Source organism: Symphodus melops, assembly GCF_947650265.1.
Source record: "Symphodus melops genome assembly, chromosome: 6".
NCBI lineage: Eukaryota > Metazoa > Chordata > Actinopteri > Labriformes > Labridae > Symphodus > Symphodus melops.
Window position 1 is genome coordinate 2,037,646 of NC_136696.1, and position 27,800 is coordinate 2,065,445.

Below are 27,800 nucleotides of genomic sequence, written 5' to 3' on the forward strand. Positions count from 1 at the left end.
CCCTGGACTCTTTTTTTCACTTTCTTTTTTCTCACTCCTCATCTGCACTGCTGACCTCAGAGTCAGCCTCCAGTTGGACACTTTAATGCATATTGATAGTCACCTAACTGAGCACAGGTCATTTTAAAGATAATCACCCTAATCACTCCTGGTTTCATCCTACTATTGTGTTATGCTACATCTGTAATGGTTGACATGATCACCCTAACTAGATCAAGTTTCACTCTATTGTCTTTGACACTTAATGCTAATCTGCTCCTCAATAGTTGGGTACTTTAATGGCAATCATCTATCTTGTGTCTTCTTTTGTGTGTGCTTTTGCTTTAATTTTGTTTTTTTTTACATTGAGGCTATCCATGCTATATCGGTAGAATATGTTATTGTTTAAAAGCATACTTTTTGTTTCTGCAAATGTTTAATTCCCAAATCAGAATTTGTTGAATATCGAAGAAAAAATATCTTTAAAACGGAACAAAAACGCTGCCGCCTTCGTTGTTGTCGGTACTTTATAATGTGACACACAGCGGAAGTAAACAAAAAGGAACGCAAGTTCCGATCATAGCGACTTCTCCTTTCAGACTTGTCTGTTTTCGTAGTTCATCTTTCTTAAAGTTCAATAAAACAAAAACAAAATGAGTTCAGCTGAGAGTCTGAGAGAGTTTATCAACGAGCGACTAACGGCTGCTGCGGAAGACATATTTGTAGTTTTTAAAAGAACTATCGTTGAGCACGAGAAAGAGATAGCTCGACAGAGCAGACTGCTGGATATCGTTTGGAAACCTCACATCATCTTACACAGAACAGGTGAGGAACTGCCTAACTTATTTTAATTAGACTACAATGTATGTTACAGTGTTATAAACTATGATGGCCGAGAAGTGAAAACTTGAAGCAAGAGCCCCAAACATCTTCATTTAGAGAAAAAGGATTCCTGGTATGAATAATTATTTTTCCCGCTCTTATATAGGTAGGTTTAGTATATCAGTTATTGTGCTTTAAGAACAAACAATGCCAACTAACTTCAATGAAGGAGAAAAACACTGAATATCCAGTCAGCACATCCAAAGTAACACACTTTTTTCTTGATCTTTGAATGATAGAGGAAGACTTCAATTAAATAATCAGACTTTTATAATTTAAGTCTTAAAGGAGAAATCTGTAAGACATGTACTGTATGAATCAATAGAAGGACCTTAGTATAGGATCAAACATTAATGAAACATGCTATGTTGTAGTGCTGAATGGTCTCGTCTTTGTTTGGACCAGAGAAGTTAGACGGTTTTAAGGCACCCCCACATGGCCGTTTTGGACGCCCCTCCATTTTCCAGATATGAGACCAGTTATCAAAGAAAACTAACCTGCTATGTGACACACGCACAAATCACAACTGTGATGTAAAAAAAATTACATTTAACCCTATTTGTACTGAGGCACAGTTTTGTTTTTGTTCTTTGTGTTTCTATTATTGTCTGCATCAATTGATCTGAAGTTCCTGTCTTTAACAAAGCCTTTGATCTGCTCAGGGACATCTTTGTATAAATGCTTTTGTTTGTCTTCCTCCAGCTCTCCCACAGCAACATGTGTGTAAAGAGGAGGAGGAGGTTCTGGCTGACCAGCAGCTCTGTAACCAGGAGAGGAACTCCAGTCCAGACCAAGAGGAGCCAGAGCCTCCACAGATTAAAGAGGAGCAGGAGGAAGACTGCAGCAGTCAGGAGGGAGAGCAGCTGGTACTGAAGCAGGAGACTGACACATTCATGTTGACTCTTACTCATGAGGAGAGTGACCACAGTGAAGATCAACTAAAGAGTGAACACCAGCTTCTTTCTCACAACTCTCATGATGATGAGGATCAAGATCCCACAGGAAGAGAGCTCGGAGTCTCAGAATCAACTGGAAAATCAGACCCAAAGAAAAACAGTGACAAAAGAAGAAGTCAGAAGAGTAAAACATCAGAGAGTGACTGTAGTCCTCACCAGGGTGAAAACTCTTTTAAATGTGACACATGGGGCAAATCTTTTAAGAAAAAGTCAGAATTAAAAAATCATCTGAGTGTCCACAGAGGTAAGAAGACTCATACCTGCACGATTTGTGGGAAAATATTCCGTTTCAAGGCAGAACTGATTATTCATGCAAGAACACACACAGGTGAGAAGCCTTTCTCCTGCAGCACCTGTGGGAAAGCATTCTCCTCAAAGGCAGTGTTAAATAATCACATTAGAATTCACACAGGTGAGAAGCCTTTTGTTTGCAAGACCTGTCGCAAATCTTTCAGATCAAAAGGTGATTTGACAAAACACTTCAAAAGACACACAGGTGAGAAGCCTTTCACCTGCAGCACCTGTGGGAAAAGCTTCTCTCAGAGCTCAGACTTGAAAATACACATTATTCTAATTCATTCAGGCGAAAAGCCGTTTACCTGCACAACATGCAACAAATGTTTCCCATTTCAAAGGGATTTGAATGAACATATGAAATCACACTCAGAAGAGAGGCCCTTTGTCTGCACAACATGCAACAAATCCTTCATTTTGAAAACTGCTTTGAAAACACACATGAGAACACACACAGGTGAGAAGCCTTTCTCCTGCAACACCTGTGGGAAAAGCTTCTCTTGTAGCACGTCCTTGAAATTACACGTTTTTCGAATTCATACAAATTTAAAGCCGTTTACCTGCACAACATGCAACAAATCGTACGCATTTGAATTGGATTTAAAGGTCCATATGAAATCACACTTAAAAGAGAGGCTGTTTACCTGCACAACATGCAACAAATCATTCAGATTACGAATTTCTCTGACTGAGCACATGAGAACACACACAGGTGAGAAGCCTTTCCCCTGCAGCACCTGTGGGAAAGCGTTCTACTTTAAGTCAGTGTTAAATAATCACATTCGAATTCACACAGGTGAGAAGCCTTTTGTTTGCCAAACCTGTGGCAAATCTTTCGGATCAAAAGGTGATTTGACGAGACACTTCATCACACACACAGGTGAGAAGCCTTTCTCCTGCAGCACCTGTGGGAAAAGGTTCTCTCAGAATTCAGACTTGAAAATACACATTATTCGAATTCATTCAGGTGAAAAGCCGTTTACCTGCACAACATGCAACAAATGTTTCCCATTTCAAAGGGATTTGAATGAACACATGAAATCACACTCAAAAGAGAGGCCCTTTGTCTGCACAACATGCAACAAATCCTTCATTTTGAAAACTACTTTGAAAATACACATGAGAGTTCACACAGGTGAGAGGCCTTTCTCCTGCAGCACCTGTGGCAAAACATTCTCCTCAAAGTCAGGGTTAAAAGCTCATTTCATAACACACACAGGTGAGAGGCCTTTTGTTTGCGAATCCTGTGGCAAAGCATTCTCCTTAAAGTCAGGGTTAAAAGCTCATTTCAGAACACACACAGGTGAGAGGCCTTTTGTTTGCGAATCCTGTGGCAAGTCTTTCGGATCAAAAGTAAATTTGAAATCACACATGAGAACACACACACACGCGAGACGCCTTTCTCCTGCAGCATCTGTGGGTAAAGGTTGTCTTATAGCACGTCCTTGAAATTACACGTTTTTCGAATTCATACAAATTTAAAGCCGTTTACCTGCACAACATGCAACAAATCATTCAGATTACGAATTTCTCTGACTGATCACATGAGAAAACACACAGCTGAGAGGCCTTTCCCCTGCAGCACCTGTGGCAAATCATTCTCCATCAAGTCAAAGCTAAGTAAGCACTCTAAAGTTCACACAGCTGCAAAACCCTTTACCTGTGTAACATGCAACAAATCTTTCAGATTAAAACGGCTTTTGATACGACACATGAGATCACACACAGACTGGAGGCGCTACTTTTGCAGCAAGACGTACACCTGTAGTACCTGAGGGACATCACTTACAACAAAAGGTTCTTTGCATTAACACACAAAAATTCCTACGAGCTAAAAGCCGATGACTGACCGAACAAGCATCTCTCAGAACTCGTCGTGACCATTACTGCACGACGTAGTGTGTTCTTCTACGGATTCTACCTACACTGCAAGCTATCGCACGCTAGCACAAGCTAACAGCCGGTATTAAGCAAATGTCTGACAGATAACAAAAATAATCATTAAATAGGACATATCATCCCCCCTTGTTCACCTTTTCAATCAGTCCTCTGAGGTCAAAAGGAAATATTTGTACATTGTTTGGAAACATTTTGAATAAAGTGTGTTTGTCGTAAAATGTTTGCCTGTATTTCATTTTTTTTCATGGTTCATTCTTGGGGCTTTTACTTTATATCTTAACCATAGAGATAGGACAGTGCATAGAGTCAGAAATGTCTCTAAAATAACAGAGTGTAAACCAGAAGGAGCCGGTCAAGTGGTGGTGGCAGCAAGCAAAGTCAACCCAGACTTTCCTCTCCCCATTAACAGTTTCCAGCTTCTCCTGGAGTAATACAAGACATTCCCAGGAAAGATGGGATACTTAGTCCCTCCAGTGAACTCTGAGTCTAACCCGTGGTCTCTTCCCAGATGGGTGTGTCTGAAAATCTCTAAAGAGAGGCATCCACGATGCATCCTCAGATGACCAAACCACCTCAACCATCTCCTTTCGATGTGAAGGAGCAACGGCTCTACTCCGAGCTCCCCCCGAATGTCTGAGCTCCTCACCCTATCTCTAAGGCTCAGGCCTTCCACCCTCCAGACACAAGTGAAACAGAAAAGATCCAGTCCACACAATCCAGTTCAAGAAATTCAACATTGGCAGTTTATTTCAACAATAATCTACGTCTAATCTTTGTTCTACCAGTCTGTTTTGTTCTACCAGTCTGTGGTGTCCAGCGTCCTCTTCCACGCTGTGGTGTGCTGGGGAGGAAGCTGCAAGAAGAGGGACGCAGCACGCCTGGACAGACTGGTGAGGAGGGCCGGCTCTGTGGTGGGCACAGAGCTGGACTCACTGGTGACAGTGGCAGAGAGGAGGTCTCTGGACAAAATGCTCTCCATCATGGACAACACACACCACCCTCTGCACAGCACCTTCACCTGGCAGAGGAGCATGTTCAGTGACAGACTGCTGTCACAGTCGTGCTCCACGGACAGACTCAAGAACTCTTTTGTCCCCCTATAGGCCATAAGACTGTACAACACTTCACTGTCATGGCAGGGAAGAAGCACACGGTGAACCCTGGACTCATTTTTCACTTTTTTCTCACTCCTCATCTGCACTGCTGACCTCAGAGTCAGCCCCCAGTTGGACACTTTAATGCATATTGATAGTCACCTTACTGAGCACTGGTCACTTTAATGATAATCACCCTAATCATGTCTGGTTTCATTCTACTGTTGTGTTATGCTACGTCTGTAATGGTTGACATGATCACCCTAACTAGGTCAAATGTCACTCTATTGTCTTTGACACTTAATGCTAATCTGCTCCTCAATAGTTGGGTACTTTAATGACAATCACCCTAATCACTTCTGGTTTCACCTTATTGTTTTGGACACTTAATGCAAATCACTGCTCCTTTATGTTGCTGAGCACTTTAATGGCCCAGTCTGCATCCCTGCATTGACTGTTTAATGACTGTACTCACACCTCTGGCACTACCTCAAACACCTCTGTACATGCTCATGTAACTAGTTTCTAGAAGGTCAGCACTTTGTTTCTAAGGCTCTTTAACTGTTTACAGGTCTCTTTTAATCAACACGTTTTTCTCTCCTCACAGGTTATGTACATACTATATAAGTTTTAATGCCAATGCTAACTGCACAGGTTTAACCTTTACTCTTAGTCACATAGGGGCTCCTAAATCTTGTTTGGGGGATTATTGTATACAGAGGGGAGGGGGGACAGCGGGTGTGTATTGTAACTAATGTCTTGTGTCCTGCCTGTCTGTATACTGCTACTGGATGCCCTGAATTTCCCTCGGGATCAATAAAGTATCTATCTATCTATCTATCTATCTATCTATCTATCTATCTATCTATCTATCTATCTATCTATCTATCTATCTATCTATCTATCTATCTATCTATCTATCTATCTATCTATCTATCTATCTATCTATCTATCTATCTATCTATCTATCTATCTATCTATCTATCTATCTACGGTTGTTAAGCCTTTTCTGTGGCTTTAATAGATCTGATCAAAGAAAATTACAATATTATTCAAAAACACCGGGTAATTTCTCAGATCAGTGATCTCAGCCGGTGAAGACTCAGGACCCACCTTCACCTTCTGAATTAGAAACATTTCCAACCTTAAAATGTATTGAACGTTCTGCAGTTTCACTGCACACAACACCCTGAGGTTTTGTTGTTTGTTTGTCCTGAATCCTGTTGTTGCTGTCATATTTGCATTTCGCCATAGTAACTGGTGGAAAAACCCCAAACTTTTTGCTTTGTCTTATTTTTCTTGTCGATAAATGGCAGATGACCAGCGTCAGGGTGCGTAACTGCCACCTGCCGTCACTGGTTATTTATTTTTTTAAAAACCCAACAAACGTACTTTAGGGCTCCAGTCTGTAAGATATCTACTGAATGAAATTATAACGTGATCTCTCTCTCACTCTCATGAAGGAAACCTGCTGTGTTGAAGCTTCTCTGACAACAATGCAGCAGCCAGTATGTCCTCCTTCTAACTTTAGATTCTGCTCCTGAATGAGAAGGTTCAAACAAATCGATGCAGACAGACCGATGCAGAGCTGGCTAAACACTGAAGCTTCATTGTCAAAAACCTGCATGCACATTAACTCTAAAGAGGAGGGGGTGGGGGGGGGGACAGCTCTGCAAGTTTTGAATTTGGACTACAGTACCAATTTTTTAAAACTGCTGCAAGAGCTTACCCTAGTAACAAGTCTGAGTGAGATAATGTGAGAACAAAGCAGGATATTATCCGGAGAATTCCCCTGGAGTGAGTGGGAGCGGGTGGTGGTGCTTATCCTTTGATCTGACGTGCGTCGCTTTGAATAAAAGCATCTGCTCAGTGAATTGTAAAAATGATCAGTGCACACCTAAAGACTGCTATGATCTCCATTGATGTAATAAAACAGCTGCCTTGCGTTTTCTTTTCTCCAGTATGTTATTCTCTGCTCTTCTGTTGATATTGGGTAAATCATTGATTATCAAGGCAGATTTTCTCATGATGGCATTGTATAGAAAACTCTCTTTTTTTTTTTTTTTTTTGATTCATATTGGTCTAATTTTACAGTCTCCCACTGTGAGGTACACGTGAGAACAATCCCGTCAGGAGAAATATATTTTGAGTGCATATGTGCAAATAGCCAAAAACTTTATTTCAAGGATATCGAATAAATGCTCAAACGGCCTTCCAAAGTTTCGTTGTGTCTTTTTAACTTTCAGTTTCATTTCCTGGAAATCTGGTCATGAGCTGATTCATTGCTGTAGCAGAGAGAAAATAGAGCAGCACTGCTGTAACAACAGCGCAAAAGTAACTTGAGGGAACAAACAACAGGATGAGTTCAGAAATCTCAGGGTTCATCAGGAGGACTCTGTGCGACAACCGGGGCTGTCTGGACTTCACGAGTCTGGACACGAAGATAAAACAGAGTCACAGGGTTTCTAATTCAGACCTGAGCAAACTCCTCTTCGACGACGACAATATCTGCATGAAAGAAGGCAGACAGGCGGTCAGAGGAGGCCAGACCATCAGCCCGGATACTCTGATCCTGGCTAAGACCAATCTGCGGCTCTGTCAGAAGAAACCCGGGGAGTGTCCACAGTGTGACAGCTTGCACCTGTGCAGGTATTATGTCTGCGGTGGATGCACTTACGGGTAAATATTTCGCTCTCTGGTTAGACATGTTTGTTACACTGTTTAGGGCGTGAACACAGCTGTCATGATGTTGGCGACATAAAGTTCGTTTATCTCTCAGCCTGAGCAGACGGCTGATCTGCTGCGATTAGAACTTCTTTGTCAGGTTTCAGACAGTAAACAAAACAAAAAGGAACACTTGGTTTAATGTAGGACAATGCTTGTTCAGTTGCAGAAACCCAAGCCTCCATGGGGCCCAAAGCACATTTTGATTTTGGGGCCCTCTATTTCTGCCAATAATATTCATTGATCATTCACACACCTATTATAAACTCCTTGTGGCTCTGGCAGTGTTGTTTACATGATCCTCTTGTCAGCCTGGCATGTGTTTACATATGACATGTAATTTATAAAGACATGGTGGTGGCCCAGTTGAGAACATAAATAATACCAATGAATGATGTCAGGGTGCCCATATTGTTTAATATGTAAAACACTCAGCTATAAGAGCGGCCTGGGGTTGAAGGTTCCAGGTGATGAAGTTTTGTATTTACTGTAAAAGTCATCTTGTCTCATCAGTCTTGTACATATTAGTCTTAAACTACCTGTTTTTATTTTTAGCTCATTGTTGTTATTTAATGTTCACTTTGTACAGAGAGCACAGTCTACCAGAGTTAAATTCCTTTGGCATGAATATTTTGCTATTTGAACAGCCAGCTAAAATATACATTTTGCTTTTTTAAAACATTTTTATTTATTTAAGATTTATTTTTGGGCGTTTTGCAGCCTTTGTTGCAGAAAAGGTTTATGGTGGGGAGAGACATGCGGGAAGGACCACCACGAGCTGGACTCAAACCTGGGGCCACCCGCGCTGCGCCACCAGCAATCCCAATAGATAAAGGCCGTTTTCAACCTAGCTGCCTAATTTGCTAATTACGGCTACACAATTCTCTTTCCACTTTCTTTTTTCTGCACCCGAAGGATATGTTCTTTTTTTTTTTCTTTTTTAACATTTTTTAACTCTACCTGCGCTTTGGACGTACAGTGACAGTGTTCTTGGGGGGCCCCTAGTGACCACGGGGCCCTAAGCAAGCACTTAGTTCACTTATGCCTTGGGCCGGCTCTGGTGTCATATCATGCCAGACTTTGTTGTGGATCAATCAGACATTTAGAAACATTTAGTTTTGATTCTAAAGCTGTTGAGGCCCTGCGTAAGAATCAATTGGGGGGGAGGCACAACCAGTCTTTTTCATCAGAAATCTACGCACTTAAAAAAGGAAATAGGATCAAATCAGACCTTAGGGAGGTTTTGTACTGTCAGTGGATTGTTTTTTTTTTTTTACATTTTTGGTGACTGCTTCAGTTTATGTTTGTGACCCCTCAAGAGTTGCCTTCTACACTAGCAGTGGGCTGCATACAAATCCTGCCCAAATGCAGTTTGCAAACCAGCACGCCAAAAATACCCCGATATGTCTGATGCAAACTCAACAGTAGTCTATATGCTTTCGACCATTTCTGCCTCACATACTGTTCTCCATAATTTAAAGCATCAGGTAAGAGATCTAAATGACGCACAGTATTCAGGGGAAATAATCACAATCAGACCAAACCACACAAAGATACCACCAAATATATTTTTTAAACAAATCTAAATGAATCACTCGTCAGTTTTTTTCAGACTGTAAGTGGATGCTTCACTGTAGCGGCATTTGAAGTCAGCTGGGTTGTTGTTTACTTTCTCATTCCAAGACCAGAAACTGGTTTAGCCTGTCGACGAGCAGTCAGTCTACTTACTGTACTACCAATTAATGCAGTTTGGTACAATGGATAAAAACATCAGTGTGTGCCACATTATTTGCTGGCGTCCATCAACAGGGCAAGAATCTGCTTATACTGAGGTTTAGTGGAAATTAATGAATATTGTACTTTACATGTTTAACTGTGGAGTTCTGTTCATGTTCTGTTTGTAACCCTGTTTACAGTGATTCATTCATTCACATTAAAACCCTGCAATGACAATATATTTAATCCATTTTTTTCAGACACAAGTGTAAAAATTCCCACAGCCTGGACTTTCAACACAATTCAAAGCTTCTGATGAGACATGGTCTTCAGGATTTGACGGAGAAACAGCTGTTCCAGCTGTTACTGCAGAATGATCCTTATCTGCTTCCTGAGGTAAGTTGAACCTGCAGTGTGGCGAGACAGGTGGGCATTCAGAGCCTGAGGATGTCAGGGAGAAAACCATGATCTCACATTGTGTTGATTTAATGACTTTGATCACCCTCTCTTAACACCCCTCCAGATCTGCCCACATTACAACAAGGGAAATGGTGTGCACGGTTCCTGCAGGTTTGCCCTCTCCTGCAATAAGCTGCACATCTGTCAGCACTATTTCCAGGGCGACTGCAGGTTCAGCACTTCCTGTAAGAGAGTCCATAACATTGGGGAGTGTAACACGAAAATCCTCAAAGGCCTCAGTCCAGAGAATATGACAAACCTCAATGAGATCTACAGAAATAAGTACATCATCTTAGCTCAGCAGGAGAGGCAGACTGTAGCTGTAGCTGGTAAAAAAAAGAACTTTCACACATCTATTTGAAGCCCATCTAAACGGGGTGTAAATCTTCACGATAGATTAAACTTGATTGCTTCTCCTGCAGCGCTGCCAGAGGTGAAGGTCCCTGCTCTGAAGCCATCACCTGCGAGTCAACTGAACCCAGTGAGTGAAGCCGACAGGAATGAAATCTGCCTCTTCTTCATCCGCAGGAACTGCGTGTACAAAGGTAAAGTTTAAATTAATATTCTCTACAAGATTAAGTTTCCTGGTTGAGCACTTTTTATTTTAAAAGGTTGTCAACATCACACAGCTATTTGAATGATGCTAATATCGAACTGTACCAGGTGTCTGGTGTCTGGGTTTTTATAGCCATGGTATCGATACTGTTTGATTTTTGTTTGTGTTGAATCAAAATGTAAATTCTTGTATCTTGACCTGTCTGAGGGAGGAGAAGATGTGTTGATTTCTATCACTGTCTTTTTTTTATGCAGATAAGTGCGCTCGTGTCCACTGCCGCCTTCCTTACAGGTGGCAGGTGTTAGACAGCGACGGTGTGACCTGGAAGGACCTGCCGGAGCAGGAGGACATTGAGAAGGCCTACTGTGACCCGGGGCGCGACTCGAGCTGCATGGATCAACCGACAAGCGCCTCAGGCCTCCTCAGATTTCTTTCATTTAAAGGGTGAACACACATATGTATCAACAACACCGAAGAGTTTTTCACTATTTCCTCAAATATGTTGTTAGAACAAATATGTTGCATGATGGTTTTTTATAATCTGGATGAAGTAGTGTCCTCAGGCCGATCAAAAGGGAGTAGCACCGTGAGAGAGGCATTGAATATCGCTGGTTCGTCCTGCGTAGGAGTCTGAATAAGGGGGATGCGTATCTCAAGGCCTGCAGGAAGTTTTTGTTACACACACTCACCATTGTTGTAGTCGAGTCAGCAAACCTCGAGTCTGAGTCCAGTCTGAGACACCAAAGAAAGATCCAAGTGTAGTCCCCCAAAATACAAATGATTTCGAGCAGTGCAATCTTTCAGGTGATTGTTTAGTGACGTATGAAGGTCTTTACTTTGAGGGTTAGATAAAGTCCATGTGTGCAGTGATGTCACAGTGATGTCACAGTGATGTCACAGTGATGTCAGTGCAGATAAAAACTGCAGTGGACAGTGGAAACTCTGCAGAGAGGACTGATAAACTTTGATCTTAAAGGAAGACTGTGCAGCTTTTTGATCCAGTAGATGTCGCCCTTGAGCACCAGCATGAAACCAAAACAACCCGAGCTACACTGTTGAGTTAGGAGGCTAATGGTAATTCCTTTTAGTTAGCTCGTAGCTTCACATTGTTTTTAAATTTACACAAAATGACCATGATCTAAAAACAAAAGTGCTTTTATGTAGTCCCTCACTACGCAGGGGGAGGAGCCAGCCGTCCGTGTAAACACGGTGTAGATAACGGCTCAGACTTCATCACAAACAGCGGGACTCGGGTGTCACGGTCATGACTCAGTTATTTTCCGAGGATATGCTGGATTTCTTTAGCTGAAAAGTCGCATTTTCTGCCTTTAAATAAAATGTTCTCATCTGAAGGAGCTGTGGATTTACGCTGCTGTTTCACGGACTGAGTGTGGCCTTTTGGATGGGTATAACGTTTAAACACATCTCATTGGTTAATATGAGATTCTGAACAATCCTGTCAGCGTGTCTCTATTTTTAAATGACCAATGATGTGACATCGCGGTGCATCGTACTCATCACGCTCCTCTTGGGGAGACGCACTGATTGTTTCTGCTGATCGATGAAGGTCTTAATATAAACTCAAAAATACCTGCAACCCGCTCATTATTAAACACACGTTAGCCTTTTCTCAAAACTCAATCAATCGTTTATGCCTTGTAGAAAAACAAACAAACACATTCTTAGTCAGTAGATAAGTCGGAGTCCTCCTCGAGTCCAAGTCTGAGTCACCAGTCCTGAAAATCAGGGCTTGAGTCCAGGTCTCAGAGCAAGGATCTCTGTGTGCTTCAAATGTGAAGAACAGTTCTGCTGTTGGCTGTTCATGCAGATTTCCACCACATGAATTTGTCTCTCTGCCTGCTTCCAGATTAGCGTCCATTAAAGATCAGTCAGTGGACTTCCTGTCAATGACATATGGAGGCTCTCCTGTTCGTCGCCTGTCCACCGCCTCCTCCGTCTCAAAGCCTCCTCACTTCATTCTGACAACCCAGTGGGTGTGGTACTGGAAGGACAACATTGGGGAGTGGCTGGAGTATGGACAGGTGAAAAAATCACGCTGAACATTTTCTCACTCATTACTTCTTACGTTACGTTTCAATGGTTCTGTCTGTTTTTCTCTTCAGGATGAAGCGGACACATCGGCCTCTGTCACCTCTAAAACTCTGGAAAACGTGTACCTGGCAGACAGTGATACAGAGATTCAATTTAAGGCGGGAGAACAGAAGTACGTTCTCTACCTTAAAGGGGCCGCAGGAACCCTGCAGATGTATCAGCAGAATGTAAAATACAAAACCATGAGGGAGGTCCGACGGAGGCCTCGCTTTGTGTCTGCTCAGGATGTGGAGGAGACGCTGAAGAGGTATCTTTATATAATGTTAGAATTTGCATTATATTGCTGATTTGTTTTTCTCTGTGTCTGAGGCTACGTTACGAGTCCAACTTGTTATATTTGTCTCCACTGTAGACCCTCATCCAAAAGCTCCAGCTCCTCCACACCAGAAACCTTCCCACCTCATTGGGACAAGAACGCTCTCCCAGATTTAGGATATAAGGTATCTTTATATTAATATTTGTAACTAATACTATCAGTAATACATTTCTGCTTTGTTGCTTTAGGGCTCTTGCTGTCGTTCGGGCGCTTTTAATTCTTTTAGCAAGCTCTGAACCAGACAATGTTTACAATCTGAAGACGACGATATAGACCTGGAATCGATTATAGACGTATAGACGTATTTGAACGGAGGCAGCTTAATGTGTGCACGGACACAGTGAAGTGTATCATATTGTAATATCACAACTAAGAAGAAACATCTGGTGTTGAAAAATTAGGCCAAAGGTGAAGGGTAAAATCCTGCAGTACCTGGAGTGTCCACTAGAGGCTGGCTGCAGAAGCACAGCAAGTCACATACACACCCATTCAAAAAGCCTGTTTTTACAGCAGACATGAACATGTTTACAGCCTGCTTCCAAAAACAATGAAGTCTGATTAGTTATTGTCTTCATGCTCACACTGTACGGGAGGTCTATCATGTTTTTTTATTTTATTCTATGAAGAATAACAGTTTTTCACACTATAGCACATTTATTAATCCCTGAGGGAAATGTGAGTTTACGCTCTGTTATTGCTAATGCTATGCAGTTAGTGCACCGGAGCAATTTTGGGGTTTGGTGCCTTGCTCAAGGTCACCTGGGCAGTACTCAGGAAGTACCTTGGCACCTCTCCAGCTACCAGAACAACGTCCATATTTTTGGTCCACACTGGCAATCCTTCAGTTCCGAACTCAAGTCCCTATTGTTTTCCACCTTTTTTGCAGTCTTAAGAAATAATAAGCTAGCAGGCTGAATGCAAATCTTGCACAACGTTTTGTTCCTTCTTTAACAGTAAATAAATGTTCTCCTCCTTTACTGTACCTTTGTCTTGCAGCTTGTACCTCTCTCCAACTCTTCAGAGCACAATATGATGCAAAAGTTGTTCAAGCTCACGATGCCCAGCGGTAAAATTCACAGCATCCAGAGGATCCAGAATCCTTCTCTGTGGAGAGTATTTCAATGGTAAAAGACCTGATCTAATGGCTTAAGTAGAAGAAATACAAGTGTTTATAAAGTATTTCTGATGCTCATGAATTTTGAAAAAAAGAAATGAACACAGTGTGAAAGGGGTTAACTGCCTAATAATGACCTGTCATCAGAGGTAACTGCTGTAAAATGTACAAACAAATTTAATTTATTCCATGAATTTGTAAACGAGGGCCAAAAGATAAAACCCAATAAATTAGTGGGCCAAAAACATATCCCTGAGGAACTCCACATTGATTTTTTTCTTTACGTCGGACAGATTCTGAGAAGATTTGAGAGAGGCACGAGATGCCAAGTTGTTTATTAAGATGATTAATGCAGCTAAACAAACAAACAAAAAACAGCAGACAGACAGAGAAAGAGATTAGCAAGTGAATGGGCAGAAAGTGTTTTTCAAAAAGCTGATGGAGACTAACTAAGAGCTTATAGCACCACCAGTTAATCAAAAGTGAAACTAGTTCTTGTGTGCATGTTATCACAAATTTCTTCACTGTTTTGTTAAAGGCAAAAAGAGCAGATGATAAAGAGAAATGGAGGGAAAACTGTGAATGAGCAGTACTTGTTCCACGGTACAGACGAGGCCCTCATCGAACCCATCTGTGATCAGAACTTTGACTGGAGGATGTGTGGTGTCCACGGGACGGCCTACGGCAAAGGTAAAGAAAAACATCTGACTATTGACAGATTTGTTTTGGTATGAAAAAGTGGAAGTTTAAAAAAGGGGATTTTAATCTATCATTCAAACTAAACATTTCTGTTTAATTGTGTCAGTTTTAACACTTTGGTGTTGAACAATGATGCCAATAGGAAAGTACAAAGCTGCAGTTCCTCAAGTGTCCACAAGTGTCCTTCACTCAAGGACAACAGGAGCGTGAGGAATATGAAGGATAACCTGTTCGGAGTTTAACTTTTTATAACTTATTTATTTTGATCATTTGAAGGCTGAGAGTTATGCATGATTAGGCATAATGACAGATGGAGCCTCCCTCACCTCCACCTCTTTGATAATGTTTTTTTCAGGGCAGCTACAAACTTCAACACGATACTTATTTTAAATACTCAAGCCAGACTCTGATCTGGAGACTTTCTTCCTGCTCCAGCCGGCTCTCGTCTCTGTGCATGTCAGTAGCATACAAGCTTCGGTGTTGATTGGATATTATTTATGCGACGTCTAGCCAATCAGATAGTGTTGGGGGCGGGTCATTAGGTGAGAGAGTTGTGAGTGATGCAACCTCTATTCTGGATATATTGAATAATAGTTTGAGTCAGTGTTTCCAGTCAGGCGATTATCACCAAGCTTCCTAACACCCATTCAGAAACCGATGGCTGACGTCACTGACTCTACGTCCACATCTTAAAATGCAGTCATGCGTTTCTTTATTTTCAGGAAGCTACTTCGCCAAAGATGCGTCCTACTCAAACAAATACGCCATGGTCAACAAACACCAGAAGAAGACCATGATTGTTGCTCTGGTCCTGGTCGGGGAGTTCACGAGGGGAAGCAGCAGCTACGTCCGACCTCCACCCAAAGCAGACGGAAAAACCCTGTATGACAGCTGCGTAGACCGTGAGAGCAGCCCGAGCATTTATGTCATCTTTGAAAAACAACAGATTTATCCAGAGTATCTTATCAGCTACTCATAAATCACAATGGAGCCGTTTCCTTGTGGTGAGAGTGTAAAGCAGCTTTGAGCAGAAACAGCGTGGGGGCTTGGTTCGAGTTTATCTGTGGTAGAAGAAACATTCAGGTTCTATACTTAAGTCAAGAAAACGAAAACTACTCAGTAAAGATATGATTACGATTATCTTTACTGACGTGGAGATAAAGTCCAGAGGTTGTAAGACCAAATGACACAGAGGCTTGTGAACGTGATCATTTTAAACGCTGCAGCAGATTAAATTTATATTAAATACTTTAGACATTTGGGTGGTTTGATTTTCAGCTATGCATCAGATATTATAAACACTTTCCTATGAGATGTAGTGTAGTCTTAGTAGTTTTCAGGTGGGTTTTATTATTACAAATTCTTTTAGCTATATATATTTTAGCTCTATCATGTGTTTATAATACTGTTTGTTAGGTTTGTTCTGACAGCAGCTTTAAAGATCTTGAAGACGTTTCACCTCTCCTCCTCTGAAAGGCTTCTTCAGTTCTCAGCTGACTGGTGGACAGGGCGAGGGATAGTTTCGTTGTCACCCTCAGTCGAGTGGGTCGTTGGATTCACGTGTTCAAAGGTGGGACTGGAGATTTAGTTGTTTCAAGAAAGGACAACCGGAGAAGCCTCATGAAGGAAAGATGAAACGTCTTCAAGATCAACAAGATGAAAAGTCATTCCTATGTTTTAGCTGGTCTTGGTCTTGACTCGGTGTCGACCCCGACCATACTAAGCAATAAATAAAGTATACTGTAGGTTGATGTGTTCTTGTGAGGGGAGCGCCATCTTATGGTGAAAACCTGCAATTGAATTCATGGGCGTGTTTACAGTGGAAACTTGGTACATTGCCCTTTAATAGTGTACTTGTGTATGTCACCTTTATTGAAAGCAAATAAAAGAAACATTGTATTCAGAAGGTCTTACCTGGTTCTTGTGAGGATCCACACACGGGTGAAACAGAGTTCATAATGAGACGCAGTAACCTCTGAGTATTGTCACGTTGGTGCCGTCGTTAAAGCAATCACATTCAAAAATAATAAAACAATAGGTCATTATAAGGTCAATAGCAGGACTCTTAACACTTTCAAGGTTTTTATTTAGGGCTTAAAATTCTCCAGCAGCAAAATAACCTCCAAACATGGAATAGATTTAGATCAATATGTTTATTTTTCAGTAACCTCTGTCATTTTCTAAACCAGCAGCATTCATTGGAGTGCAGTGTGACGTGATGTCACGGAGTCTCCAGTAACTTCAAATTAAATCAGAAACACATCGTAACACAGGTCCCCCTTCTAACCTGCCACGTGGACTCCTCTATCGTCACTGTTTGATGGTCCTTTTCCAGGATAGACACCAAATAAAAAAAACTGCCTATTTTGGTGAAGTACAGCACAAATATTTATGCTCAGTTGACCGATTTGCTCTTGGCTTCAATCTGCATCAGATTAAAAGGTCACATGATCTCCTCCTCTTCAACCAGTTTAAATAAGTCTCAGATGTGTGTGAAGTGTGTTGTTGTAAATCCACTCTGATCCTGTATTTGATCATGTCTATAAACCCCTCTATTTCAGCCCTGCTCAGAACAGGCTGTTTCTGTGTCTGTAGCTTTAAATATGTAAATGAGCTGTGTCTGACCACGCCCCCTCTCTGGAAGGGCTCGGGTGTACTCAGTGCTTTCTCGTTCCATTTGTGGGTTTGCAGACAGACTACAGACATGTTAGTGTTTGAGAAACATGGAGATGGGTATTTTACATAATATGTGACCATTAAAACCAAGACGAAATCAAAAAGTTAAAAAAATAAAATAAATCAGCAAAATGATACAGTGCAAAGACGAAAGAGTGGTAATCTGGTTAAAACGAGATAAAGAATGGTTAAAAAAAAAATATTCCTAAATATCCTTAATTATAAACATCAGATTGTAAAATTATAGTCACTCAAAAAAAATCACTGAAAAAATAAAATCTATATTGCCACGATGAGGTAAAATGTGTGAAGAAGAGCAAAACATGATTCCTCGGTTTCCTTCCCTCAAGCGTTTCTTAATTCCCGTATTAAATAATCACCAAAATAACTGATGAAACTCTCTGCAGAGATTTACGACAGTCTGCGCTGTCCTCCAGTCCATCAGGTTTTAATCATCTGATGGAGAATTCACACCGCCTTCTCCTGCTTCTCTTCTTTGAATTTTCACAAAAATACCGTTTTTAGGTCCGAGAGTGCTCGACGACTTCAGCTCCAGAGGAACCTGCAGAAGAGGCACAACACGCCGTGTAAAGGGAATGCATGATGGGATTATTGCCAATAATATTAGAATATATAATATAATTATTGCAAATAATCAGACGGACGCTGAAGAGTTCTCCTGCAGCACTATATTAAGTTTTCTTGTTGCAGTTAACTGAACAGACTCTCTTGATATCATATCATATTCTAGCTAATAAATGTGTGAGGAGGAAGCCTTTAAGGATAAAAATACAGACATGTAAAGATAATTTCATTTGGTTTTTCTATCAGACTTGCCCATTTTTTGACACCTAGATAACATCCACATTAGTTCTGGAAAGTCTGGAGGGCAAAACAAGAAACTTTAAAGGACCAATCAGAGAGCTGCTCTCTTCCTCTGTGATCGTGAAGGAAACCTGCTGTGTTGAAGCTTCTCTGACAACAATGCAGCAGCCAGTATGTCCTCCTTCTAACTTTAGATTCTGCTCCTGAATGCTCTGGATCTGATTGGACCAGAGAAGGTAGGCGGGGCTTTGAAGGCCGTTTTGGACGCCCCTGGGTTTGCCAGATATGAGAGCAGTTATCAGGTGAACAGGTGTTGCAGCGATGGAAGCGGGCAGTGGAACTGCTTCAGATAGAAGTGATTCTTTAAAGGCATCGTCAAACCGATTTGGCGCTGCAGGAACAATGGATGTTCCTAAAAACACATTTTTATCTCATGCTTCAGAGTAGGAACTCCCCCAGCATGATGGTGTGAATGCAGTTTGGAAAAGTCCCATGGTGTGTAGTTCTCAACTTTAATGTGAATAGTTCCCCAGCACTGTTTGGATTTAAAAAACATTAAAATTGTTCTAAAGATGTGATCAGAGAAACAAACTGCTAACAAAGCCTTAAATTTCCCTTCTGTATGCCGACTGATGGGAATGTTTATGGAGCGCTGTGTAAATGAACCGACACTACAGTAGTTTGTAACAGGTCGCTGTACCCACCTTGGTCTCCGAGCACGCCACAACGTTGAACCTGTGGAACAGACGCACCAGAGCCATTTTGATCTCCAGCTGAGCCAGCCTCATCCCCACGCAGTTACGAGGACCGGCCCCGAACGGAAGGTAGACGAACGGGTGCCTGTTGGCTTTGGCCTCCGGCGTGAACCTGGAGATCGACCACAAGCTTCATCGTCATTATCAAAATTAAGTACAGGACTTTTTGTTATGAACTTGTCAGAACTTAAAAACCTTGACTGGTGAGAAAAGATGGAATAGAGGGAATGCATTGAACTTCTCTTGACCACTAACAGCCGTTACACTGTTGACGCCGCCCTGGGACACTTTCAGTATTTGGCTGAATAGCAACCAGGATTAGTTCATGAAGATGAATATCTAAGGACTAAACAACCTTTATCTGTCACTGTAACAGCAGCCGTGTTAATCGCACTCTGCAGAATTTGATGTCCTAGTGTAGAATGCAAGACTGCTGAAACGTAAGGTCTTACTTCCTGACACCAAGTATGAGCTTTATAGTCATCCGCCTACCGCTCAGGGATGAACTTCTCGGGCTCCGGCCAGTGCTCGGGGTCGTAGTGAAGGAATCCAGCAGGGATCTCCAGCGTGGCTCCTTTAGGGAGGAGCTGACCGTTCAACACACAGTCATTGTCAATGTCTCTGGCAAACCTTTGAGGGGCGAAACATACCAGAGATGACTTTATCAACGCAATGAAACACATCTTTCTTTCTTCAGTTCTGTTTTAATTAAAAGTTATACGTTGAATTATACAGAGAAAAAGAACACATGAAGTTACCTGAATCCAGGAGGGTAGAGGCGCAAAGCCTCACTGATGACCATGTCTAAGTACTTCAGCTCCTGGACATTTGAGTAATCTGGAGACTCCTGAAGCAACAGGGAACAAACTTTCAGCATAATGCATCAAACATGAAGAGAGAAGTAAACTTTACAACTTAAAACCAAGAACAGAATCAGCAGCTGCAGAAAGTGACACCGGTGCGATAAATGTGCTTAAAGTCGCTTCCTGGAATACCCCACACTCACATGTCTGGTGAAGAACTCATCCACCTCCTCCTGCACTCTGCTTTGACACTCAGGGTGGAGGGCGAGGAGGTAGCAGGTGAAGGCCAACGTGTTGCTGCTGGTTTCGTATCCCGCGAGAAGGAAAACGAACGCCTGACCCACGATCTCGTCCTCGGTGATCATCTTCCTCTGCTGACGTTTGCTGGGCTGCTCCTGCGGGCCGACATCCTGGTCAGGGGCGGACGCTTGCCTCTTCTGGTTCCTGTGATCGAGCTCATCCGAGTGGTTTAATGTGTCGAAGTCTTCCAAAGACACAGTGTCCTTGGTTGTTCGGGCGTCCAACATCAGCTGGAGGAAGTCTCGACGCCTCTGCGTTCGAAGACATCGAGATGTTTGTCAAAATGTTTGATACTTTTTAAAACCATGAGTATAAAAACAATCTTACTAAAACATTGCCAACGTATTTGTGGAATTCAGACAGTTTTTGATTATTAAAACAAGAAACTTCCTTGCCGTGGTATCGATCTCATTTGATACTAGTATTGTTTTACTGATATCAACTCGGAGTTTAAAATTCTGGCAGTGCAACAACCTTCGAAGGTGCAGTGTGGATGGGGCGGCAGTCAAAGGTGGGGGTCTCGGCGACCCGATCCCCGGACACTGCTTCTGACTGTTGGGACATGGGATGTCACCTCACTGGGGGGGGAGGAGCCTGAGCTTGTGCGGGAGGTTGAGAGGTACCGGCTAGATATAGTTGGGCTCACCTCCACGCATGGCATGGGCTCTGGAACCCAGCTCCTCGAGAGGTTGCCCGGGGCGAGAGGCGGCAGGCTGGTGTGAGCTTGCTTATAGCTCCCCAGCTCAGCCACCATGTGTTGGAGTTCACCCCGGTGAACAAGAGGGTTGCGTCTTTACGCCTTCGAGTAGGGGACAGGTGACAGCCTACGGACCAAACAGCAGCGCGGAGTACCCGGCCTTCTTGAGTCCCTGTGAGGGGTGCTGGACAGTGCTCCGACTGGGGACTCCATTGTTCATTGGGGGACTTCAACGCTCACATGGGCAACGACAGTGAGACTAATCCACGAACCCGGTGGTAAGGTTGGCTGTCAAGCTGAAGGAGTCCTATCAGGCTTTGCTAGCTCAAAGGACTCCTGAGGCAGCTGACTGGTTTCGGCAGGCCAGGCATGCCCCAGCATGGACTGGTACGGAAGCAAAAACTTGGGCCTGGGAGGAGTTCGGGGAGGCCATGGAGGAGGACTGTCAGAGGGCTTCGAGGAAATTCTGGCAAATTGTCCGTTGCCTCGGGGGGGAAGCAGTGCTTCACCAAGACTGTTTACAGTGAAGGTGGGGAGCTGCTGACCTCAACTGGGGATGTAGTCGGGTGGTGGAAGGAATACTTCAAGGATCTCCTCAATCCCACCGCCACATCTTCCACTGAGGAAGCAGAGGCTGAGTCCTATGAGGTAGACTCGTCCATAACCCAAGCCGAAGTCACGGAGGTGGTTCGCAAGCTCCTTGGTGGCAAGGCACTGGGGGTGGAGTCAGGGTACTGGAGAGAAGGATCCGGCCATTAGTCGAACATCAGACCCAAGAGGAACAATGCAGTTTTTGTCCCGGCCGCGAAACACTGGACCAGCTCTACACTGGACCAGCTCTACACTGGACCAGCTCTACACATCGGGTGCTCAAGGGTTCATGGGAGTTCACCCAACCAGTCCACATGTGCTTCGCCCTGGATAAGTGGTTGAAAATGGATGGACATGTCTATAATTCCACCTGTTCAGGAGGCTGCTCCTCTCTCTGCTCGATGATCCTCTGGATGCAGTTGATGAAGAAGTTGTTCATCTTGTCTCGTCGTTTGTTCGGAATGAGTCCGGCCAGAGGAGCCGCGATGAACGGGAAAGCAACTGGACACACAAAGAGAAGAACGCCAACTTTTAGACTCAGACAGATCTGCGCAGTAATTTCATGAGAGCATTCGTGATGGGGTGGAGTGGCGCTGATAGCCTAGCGGTCATGACGTGCGTCATGTAGTTATATTCTGAATCCATTTGTTTTCCCACCCCGACTTCATAATGTACATTTTCATCTTTATTTTCTGAATCATCCAATTCAGAATTCCGTATTTTACTCGCCCTGAAAACATTCTTACATTAACACCTCAAAAAGGTAAAAATCACTGCTTACATAAAGGACAAAACCAAAAGATGGGACTCACTGAAAAACATCATGATGGGCCGAAAGAAAGAAAAGGTGAAGAACATCTGCGCGTGGCTGACAAACGGGTCGTCTGGGTTGTTCTGAGAGTCCACCTGAGTTGCGAACGCCACACTGGCAATGACATCCATGGTGAAGCAGCCGAAACACCTGAAAGGACCGCGCACAGGTGAGAGGACTCGAGGATGGAAAGAGACATTCTGTAAAACTGTTCCTTCAGTGTGTGATTACTTGTGGATGTCAAAGGCCTCTCCCGACTCAGCGTGGACATTTAAGTTGTTCGTCAGGGCGTCGATGGCTGTGTTGATCAACGGGACCATCTACAGGACAACAGAGAAGACAGTGACACGAAATCAGCGATCGTGCTATTTAGACAGTGAGCAGGAGTTGGCTCACAATTTGTATCAATTAAAAACTAAACAATACTGGTCGCTGAGGACTGAAATTGTTTTTGCCGTGGGAATGAACGATTGGTTTGGTTTTGACCAGTGTCGTTAAATTCTTGTAATCATGACTAGTAGTGGTCAAGAGGACTGATGTATATATCACTGCTTTAGATATTGAAGTTATAAATCTTAGAGTTCCACCAAGCGATTCAGTTTGGTTCGTCTCAGTTCAGCACGCATTTTGGAGCGTATCCATAGACTGAAGCCTGGAAAGATTCCCAAATAACCGATCCATACCGTCCTACTTTTCTTAGAGTCCCTGACTCTTATCTTACGGGTCCAAGTCCATGACCTACTTTAAGAATGGTTGTTTCTTACCCTTTTGATGATCTGAGTCCCTGACTATTTCTAGTCTAGGTAAGTATCTGTAAAGCACTTTAGTCAGCTGTTGTAAATGTTCGATATAAACTTGATTCGACTTGACTCAATGTTTGCTTGGATGATCCGTCTCCCTTCTTTTGGTGTTGAAAAGCCCAAACACCCCTTGATTCAAAGGTAAACCACTGATGATGTCTCCCAAGATTTACAAGGCAAACCTCATGTGTATATCACAATGCTGCTGCATTGTTGTCAGAAAAGACAGCGCTTCAACACAGCATGTTTCCTTCATAATCACAGAGGAAGAGAGCGTCATCATTTCACTCTCTACACGTCTCACTGACTTGTCCTTTATTTCTTGTACATTTAAATTGGCACACCATAAATCGGCTCTCTCGTGTATCTCACCTCTTTCATCTTGGCTGCGCTGAACGACGGAGTCAGGATGCTCCGAACTCTCTTCCAGCGCTCGTCCCTCAACATGAGCAGACAGTCCGTCATGGGTTTGGTGGCAAACCGAAAAGACTGCACAGAATGAACGGTGACAAAACGGCACAAACATCTATTATCATTATATTGGTTTTTTAAAAATATAAATCAAAATGTTGGATTATGAGTAAGCCCTCACCATTCTGTTTGGGAAAGTGCTGAATTCTCGGACCATCACCTGTCGGAGCATGTCGGGGTCTGCGATCACCACCACCGGTCTGCGGCCCAAATAATATCTGAGAGTACACAAAGAAGAGTGTAATTCATATCAAGTGTTGTCAGGTTTTCTCTTTCTGAAGATAAAGTCAGTCCATGTTTTACTCACCCACAGACTCTGCCGTGTGTCTTTATGATGTCCTTCATGGGCTGGAAGAATCCCTGAGAGGAAAGATGGAGGACAACATGAGAAAAGACTAAACACAACCACACAACAACATAAAGCACGTTTCTAAACCTTTGTGTCAAACTTTAATTTGGCAGGAAGTGTAAAAGGGAAAACTAAAATGTTGACTCATGCTCCTCAAAATGACATCTACATCAAATGTGTAAATCTTTACAAGAACAGGTAAGAGTGGTAACAGCTCAGATAGTTCAGGTTCATATCTGATAAATACCCGTAAAGTGTTGTAAGCTTCCCTCTTCTTAAGTTCGATGATAAACTCTCTCAGAGTGGCAGAGTCTCTCAGACTCTACTAAAGTTTTAAATCTGCTTGAGGGGTGAAAAAGAACTAGCAAACAAGGGGGAGGGGGTAAATACTACAACTGGGATTAAACCAAAGAAGCGAAAGTCAGAGGCGACGGAGGTTTAACACATTTTAATAGAAACATCAGGAATATCTTACCTGTCGAAACAGGAAAAGGTTGCCATAGAAAGGCACAGTCTTTGGATGCTTGATGCCACATCGGGAGAGGATGGTAAAGGGATAAACTGAATACCTAGAAGTCAGAGCACAGAGCAAAAGCATGAACTCAAATACAGAAGGAGACAGTGACGCTGTGGAATATTAATTTACTGAATCAGATTTAATAACACATTCAAGTCTATAAGTTTGAAGCATCAGGGTAAAATTCTGCAAGCTGTTAAAACTTGGTTGACAGACTGATTCATCATTCAGCAGCCCTGCAGAGGATTCAATGCACTCTGCAAAGAAAGGACCTCAAACACGCTGTAGTAATCAGTGGCATCACTGTTCATAAGGAACTCTCTGCTGCTGGCAAGAAAGCGGACACACCACCAGATTACACTGAAGTCATGAAAACAAACACTGAACACAGCAAAAACCATGATGTCAATGTTTCACACCTCATTTCTGTACAGATCTACCGGACAGCACATTTGTTCCCTGGCAGGTTTAGAATATTCTTCCTAAAAGAGTTTCCTCATGAATACTCTCCAACATGCAAACATCAGATCTGATTAATGAGGAATGCACAGTGTGGTGGTGCATCATTTCCAAAAAATGTGTCCTTTATTATTTAGGTCAATAACAAAACTGACCACACCAGCTGCAGCATGACAAACAAACAAACAAACAAACAAACAAACAGGGATTTAAGGAATGAACTCACCAGTAGAGAAGACCCAGAAAAACGAGGAAGATGCTGAGCGTCACGGACCATCCACCAGTCTCAATGTGAAAAACATTCAGGAGGTCAAGTACGGACTCCATGATGTTTAAACTCCTCTCAGTTGTCTGCTGCAGACATTAAATGAACTCCCCGGGCCCTGCGGGGGGAAAAGGAGAACAGAAAATGTTAGGTCATTATAAAAGCTGCTGAATGTGTTTATGACAGACAACTTTACTGCAAACACATTAAAAAAAAGAAGAAAAAATTCAAGATTATCCTCTTTGAATTCAGACTGCAGCATTAAATCACGTAATAAAGGTTAACAAGTATGACATACTTTAAAAAAGGAAAACCAAGCAATGATGTTTTTTCCTCACATGACAGATAAATAAAATCCTTTACAGCTCTGTGGACTTTACTCTCTCTGATTTAGCTCCTATGGGTCAGTCAACTTATTCAGTATTTGTTTTTAAAGCCTGGAGGATGCTCTGCTCGCCTTTCACCTGCATTACACAATGCGGTTGGGTGTTACGTTTAAACTCGTGACCATGTTAACTGGTGACTTCCGCCCCGACTTGCTTTTGTGGTTGTCATGGTAACAAAAAATATAAAACACGTCTATTTTGACATGGCGATCGAAAACTTGACAGAGAATGTTTACATTTTCAACTGCGCTTGTAACCATGACAACCGCAGACACTTTAATAAAGATGTCTTCGACTAACTGGGTCACAAATTACACCGTAACACTCTCCGATTCACAATCTCACCTTCTGCGTTTGGAGCTGACGATGTTAAAGTTTTATAGAAAAATAGAAGAAACCTTTAAACAGCCAGACCGATAAATGTTTATGTTGTGACTTTATAAAACATGCTGAACTCGTGTTGTGTAACTCAGGTCATGTGTGATGCTAGGCTACTAGTGACTGGCTCACAGATTACACCTGAACCTGACAGTATGATGGACTGTAAGGATCTAACTCTAATGTGAGCAGAAAGTCTCTCCTGTTATGTTGACATGAACAATAAAACTGATTCTCTGTCTACTCACCTCTTCTTCATTCACCTGCTCCTTGCTTGTAAACAGTCTTCTTCGTTGCAACGACTCGCAGCTCAACAGAACGCCGAGCTCAACACTGCCCCCTACTGTACATGAGATATACAGGTATAACCCAACCAACAATACTAAACCAAACAGCAAAAAATGAGGAGGAAACCATCACTTCTTTTTTTTTGCTTTTGATAATTAAGAAAGTGTGCATAATGTGTTTCTATGGCTATGTCTGAAATCACTCCCTGTTCACTACATAGTGCGCTCAGTGGCGGATCTAGGATTTTCTGAATAAGGGGCCATCAAGGGGCCACAATATCCGTAGAGGGGCCAAGTATTTCTCCAATATCCTTCTACACAATCCCTGTGGTTGGTAAGGTGTATACCATACTCAATTGGTGGACTCAGGATTCCGGATCAGTACCCAAACTAATTGAAATAGAGCCAAGACAAATATCAATATTCCAATTTTGTCAGTTGTTAAACGTCCCTATGGCAACTCATTGTGGCTGTGAATGCTTTTTATTTTTCACCGACTTCACCGCCGCCATTACAACTCTTCTGCACGGAAACTGACTGGAAACAAACGGTTTACAAGTGAGGTGTAATTGGGTCTGGGCAGTTAGCTTCTGAGAGTGTGTTTAATAACTGAGTTGTTGACGTGAAAATGTGATATTTGCTTGTTATTCGGTCACAGCGGTGTCTCGGTGTCAGTCACCTGCAGTGGGTGTCATTCAAGCCAAAGCAGTGGAGTCGATTGTGAATGGTTTGTCTTGAAACCCTCGAACCCCTCTCTCCTCGTAAACAGGCTTGCAGCTGTGTGGCAGTACAGTGCCTTAGTGCTTAGGTCCTTAGGTCGGGGTCATCATGGTGGTCTGTCACCAACACTGCCAGTAGCTCTTTGTCTGTAGGTCTGCTGATGACGCTTTGAGACACACCAAGTTCACGAGCAACATCTGCCTGCTTCTGATCTGAAGGTCCACGTTGGCCAGGTGGCGCTGCGCTTCTGTCGAGTGACGTCGTGTGTTCATGGCTGCTTGAATGATGAACTGGGAATTACTTACACATTGAAAAGGGTCCGTCTTTTTGTGTTTTTTGGTATTGGCCCCAATATGTAAGGCACATTGTACACAGTGAGACCATAATGTGGAAAACACACCGTTAGGTGCAGACAATTTGTATCGATTAAAACACGTAGTTGGAACACACCCTCCGATCCCCTTTCTTGAAAAGAGGGACCACCACCCCGGTCTGCCAGTCCAGAGGCCCTGTCCCCGACCTCCACGCGATGTTGCAGAGACATGTCAACCATGACAGTTCCTGCACATCCAGAGACTTAAGATACTCAGGGCGAATCTCATCCACCCCCGGAGCCTTGCCACCAAGGAGCTTGCCAGCCACCTCGGTGACTTCGGCTTGGGTGATGGACGAGTCTACCTCTGAGAACTCGGCCTCTGCTTCCTCAGTGGAAGACGTGATGGTGGGATGGTGACATTCCACGTCCCAAACGCCAGAAGCTGCGTCCGGGGATCGGGTCGTCGAGGCCTCGACTGCCACCCGGATCCACATTGTACCCAACCCCTATGGCTTTCTCTGTGGATGGTGGGTCTACAGGAGGATGGGCCCGCGTCTTCCCTTTGGGCTGGACACGGCCGGGCCCCACGGGCAA

General features: G+C 42.9%; 3 protein-coding genes across 4 annotated transcripts; 2 read left to right on the plus strand and 1 right to left on the minus strand.

Moving 5' to 3' along the window:
* Positions 1–498: 498 nt before the first annotated feature.
* Positions 499–4,441, plus strand: LOC306825817 (uncharacterized protein; the record flags this gene model as incomplete). Its single annotated transcript, XM_079346772.1, has 4 exons — positions 499–804; positions 1,564–2,349; positions 3,367–3,444; positions 4,341–4,441. Exons 1-4 carry the CDS (start codon positions 633–635, stop codon positions 4,439–4,441), a joined length of 1,137 nt encoding a protein of 378 aa, XP_079202898.1. The 5' UTR covers positions 499–632.
* Positions 4,442–7,405: 2,964 nt separating this feature from the next.
* Positions 7,406–16,706, plus strand: parp12a (poly (ADP-ribose) polymerase family, member 12a). Its single transcript, XM_079346711.1, has 11 exons — positions 7,406–7,783; positions 9,805–9,940; positions 10,068–10,332; positions 10,426–10,548; positions 10,814–11,003; positions 12,427–12,601; positions 12,683–12,918; positions 13,024–13,111; positions 13,984–14,111; positions 14,640–14,791; positions 15,523–16,706. Exons 1-11 carry the CDS (start codon positions 7,464–7,466, stop codon positions 15,777–15,779), a joined length of 2,070 nt encoding a protein of 689 aa, XP_079202837.1. The 5' UTR covers positions 7,406–7,463; the 3' UTR covers positions 15,780–16,706.
* Positions 16,707–17,741: 1,035 nt separating this feature from the next.
* tbxas1 (thromboxane A synthase 1 (platelet)) lies at positions 17,742–26,234 on the minus strand. Of its 2 annotated transcripts, none has more exons than XM_079346703.1 (14): positions 26,132–26,234; positions 25,081–25,237; positions 24,354–24,447; positions 23,837–23,889; positions 23,651–23,747; positions 23,431–23,547; positions 22,490–22,578; positions 22,260–22,408; positions 21,818–21,948; positions 20,063–20,410; positions 19,815–19,903; positions 19,549–19,686; positions 19,006–19,168; positions 17,742–18,038 (listed from the first exon to the last, which is right to left on the minus strand). In XM_079346703.1, exons 2-14 carry the CDS (start codon positions 25,179–25,181, stop codon positions 17,925–17,927), a joined length of 1,683 nt encoding a protein of 560 aa, XP_079202829.1. In that variant the 5' UTR covers positions 25,182–25,237; positions 26,132–26,234; the 3' UTR covers positions 17,742–17,924. The 2 variants fall into 2 exon arrangements, with proteins under 2 accessions (XP_079202829.1, XP_079202830.1); XM_079346704.1 differs by lacking the exon at positions 26,132–26,234 and adding an exon at positions 24,815–24,924 and having other exon boundaries at positions 25,081–25,169.
* Positions 26,235–27,800: the final 1,566 nt, after the last annotated feature.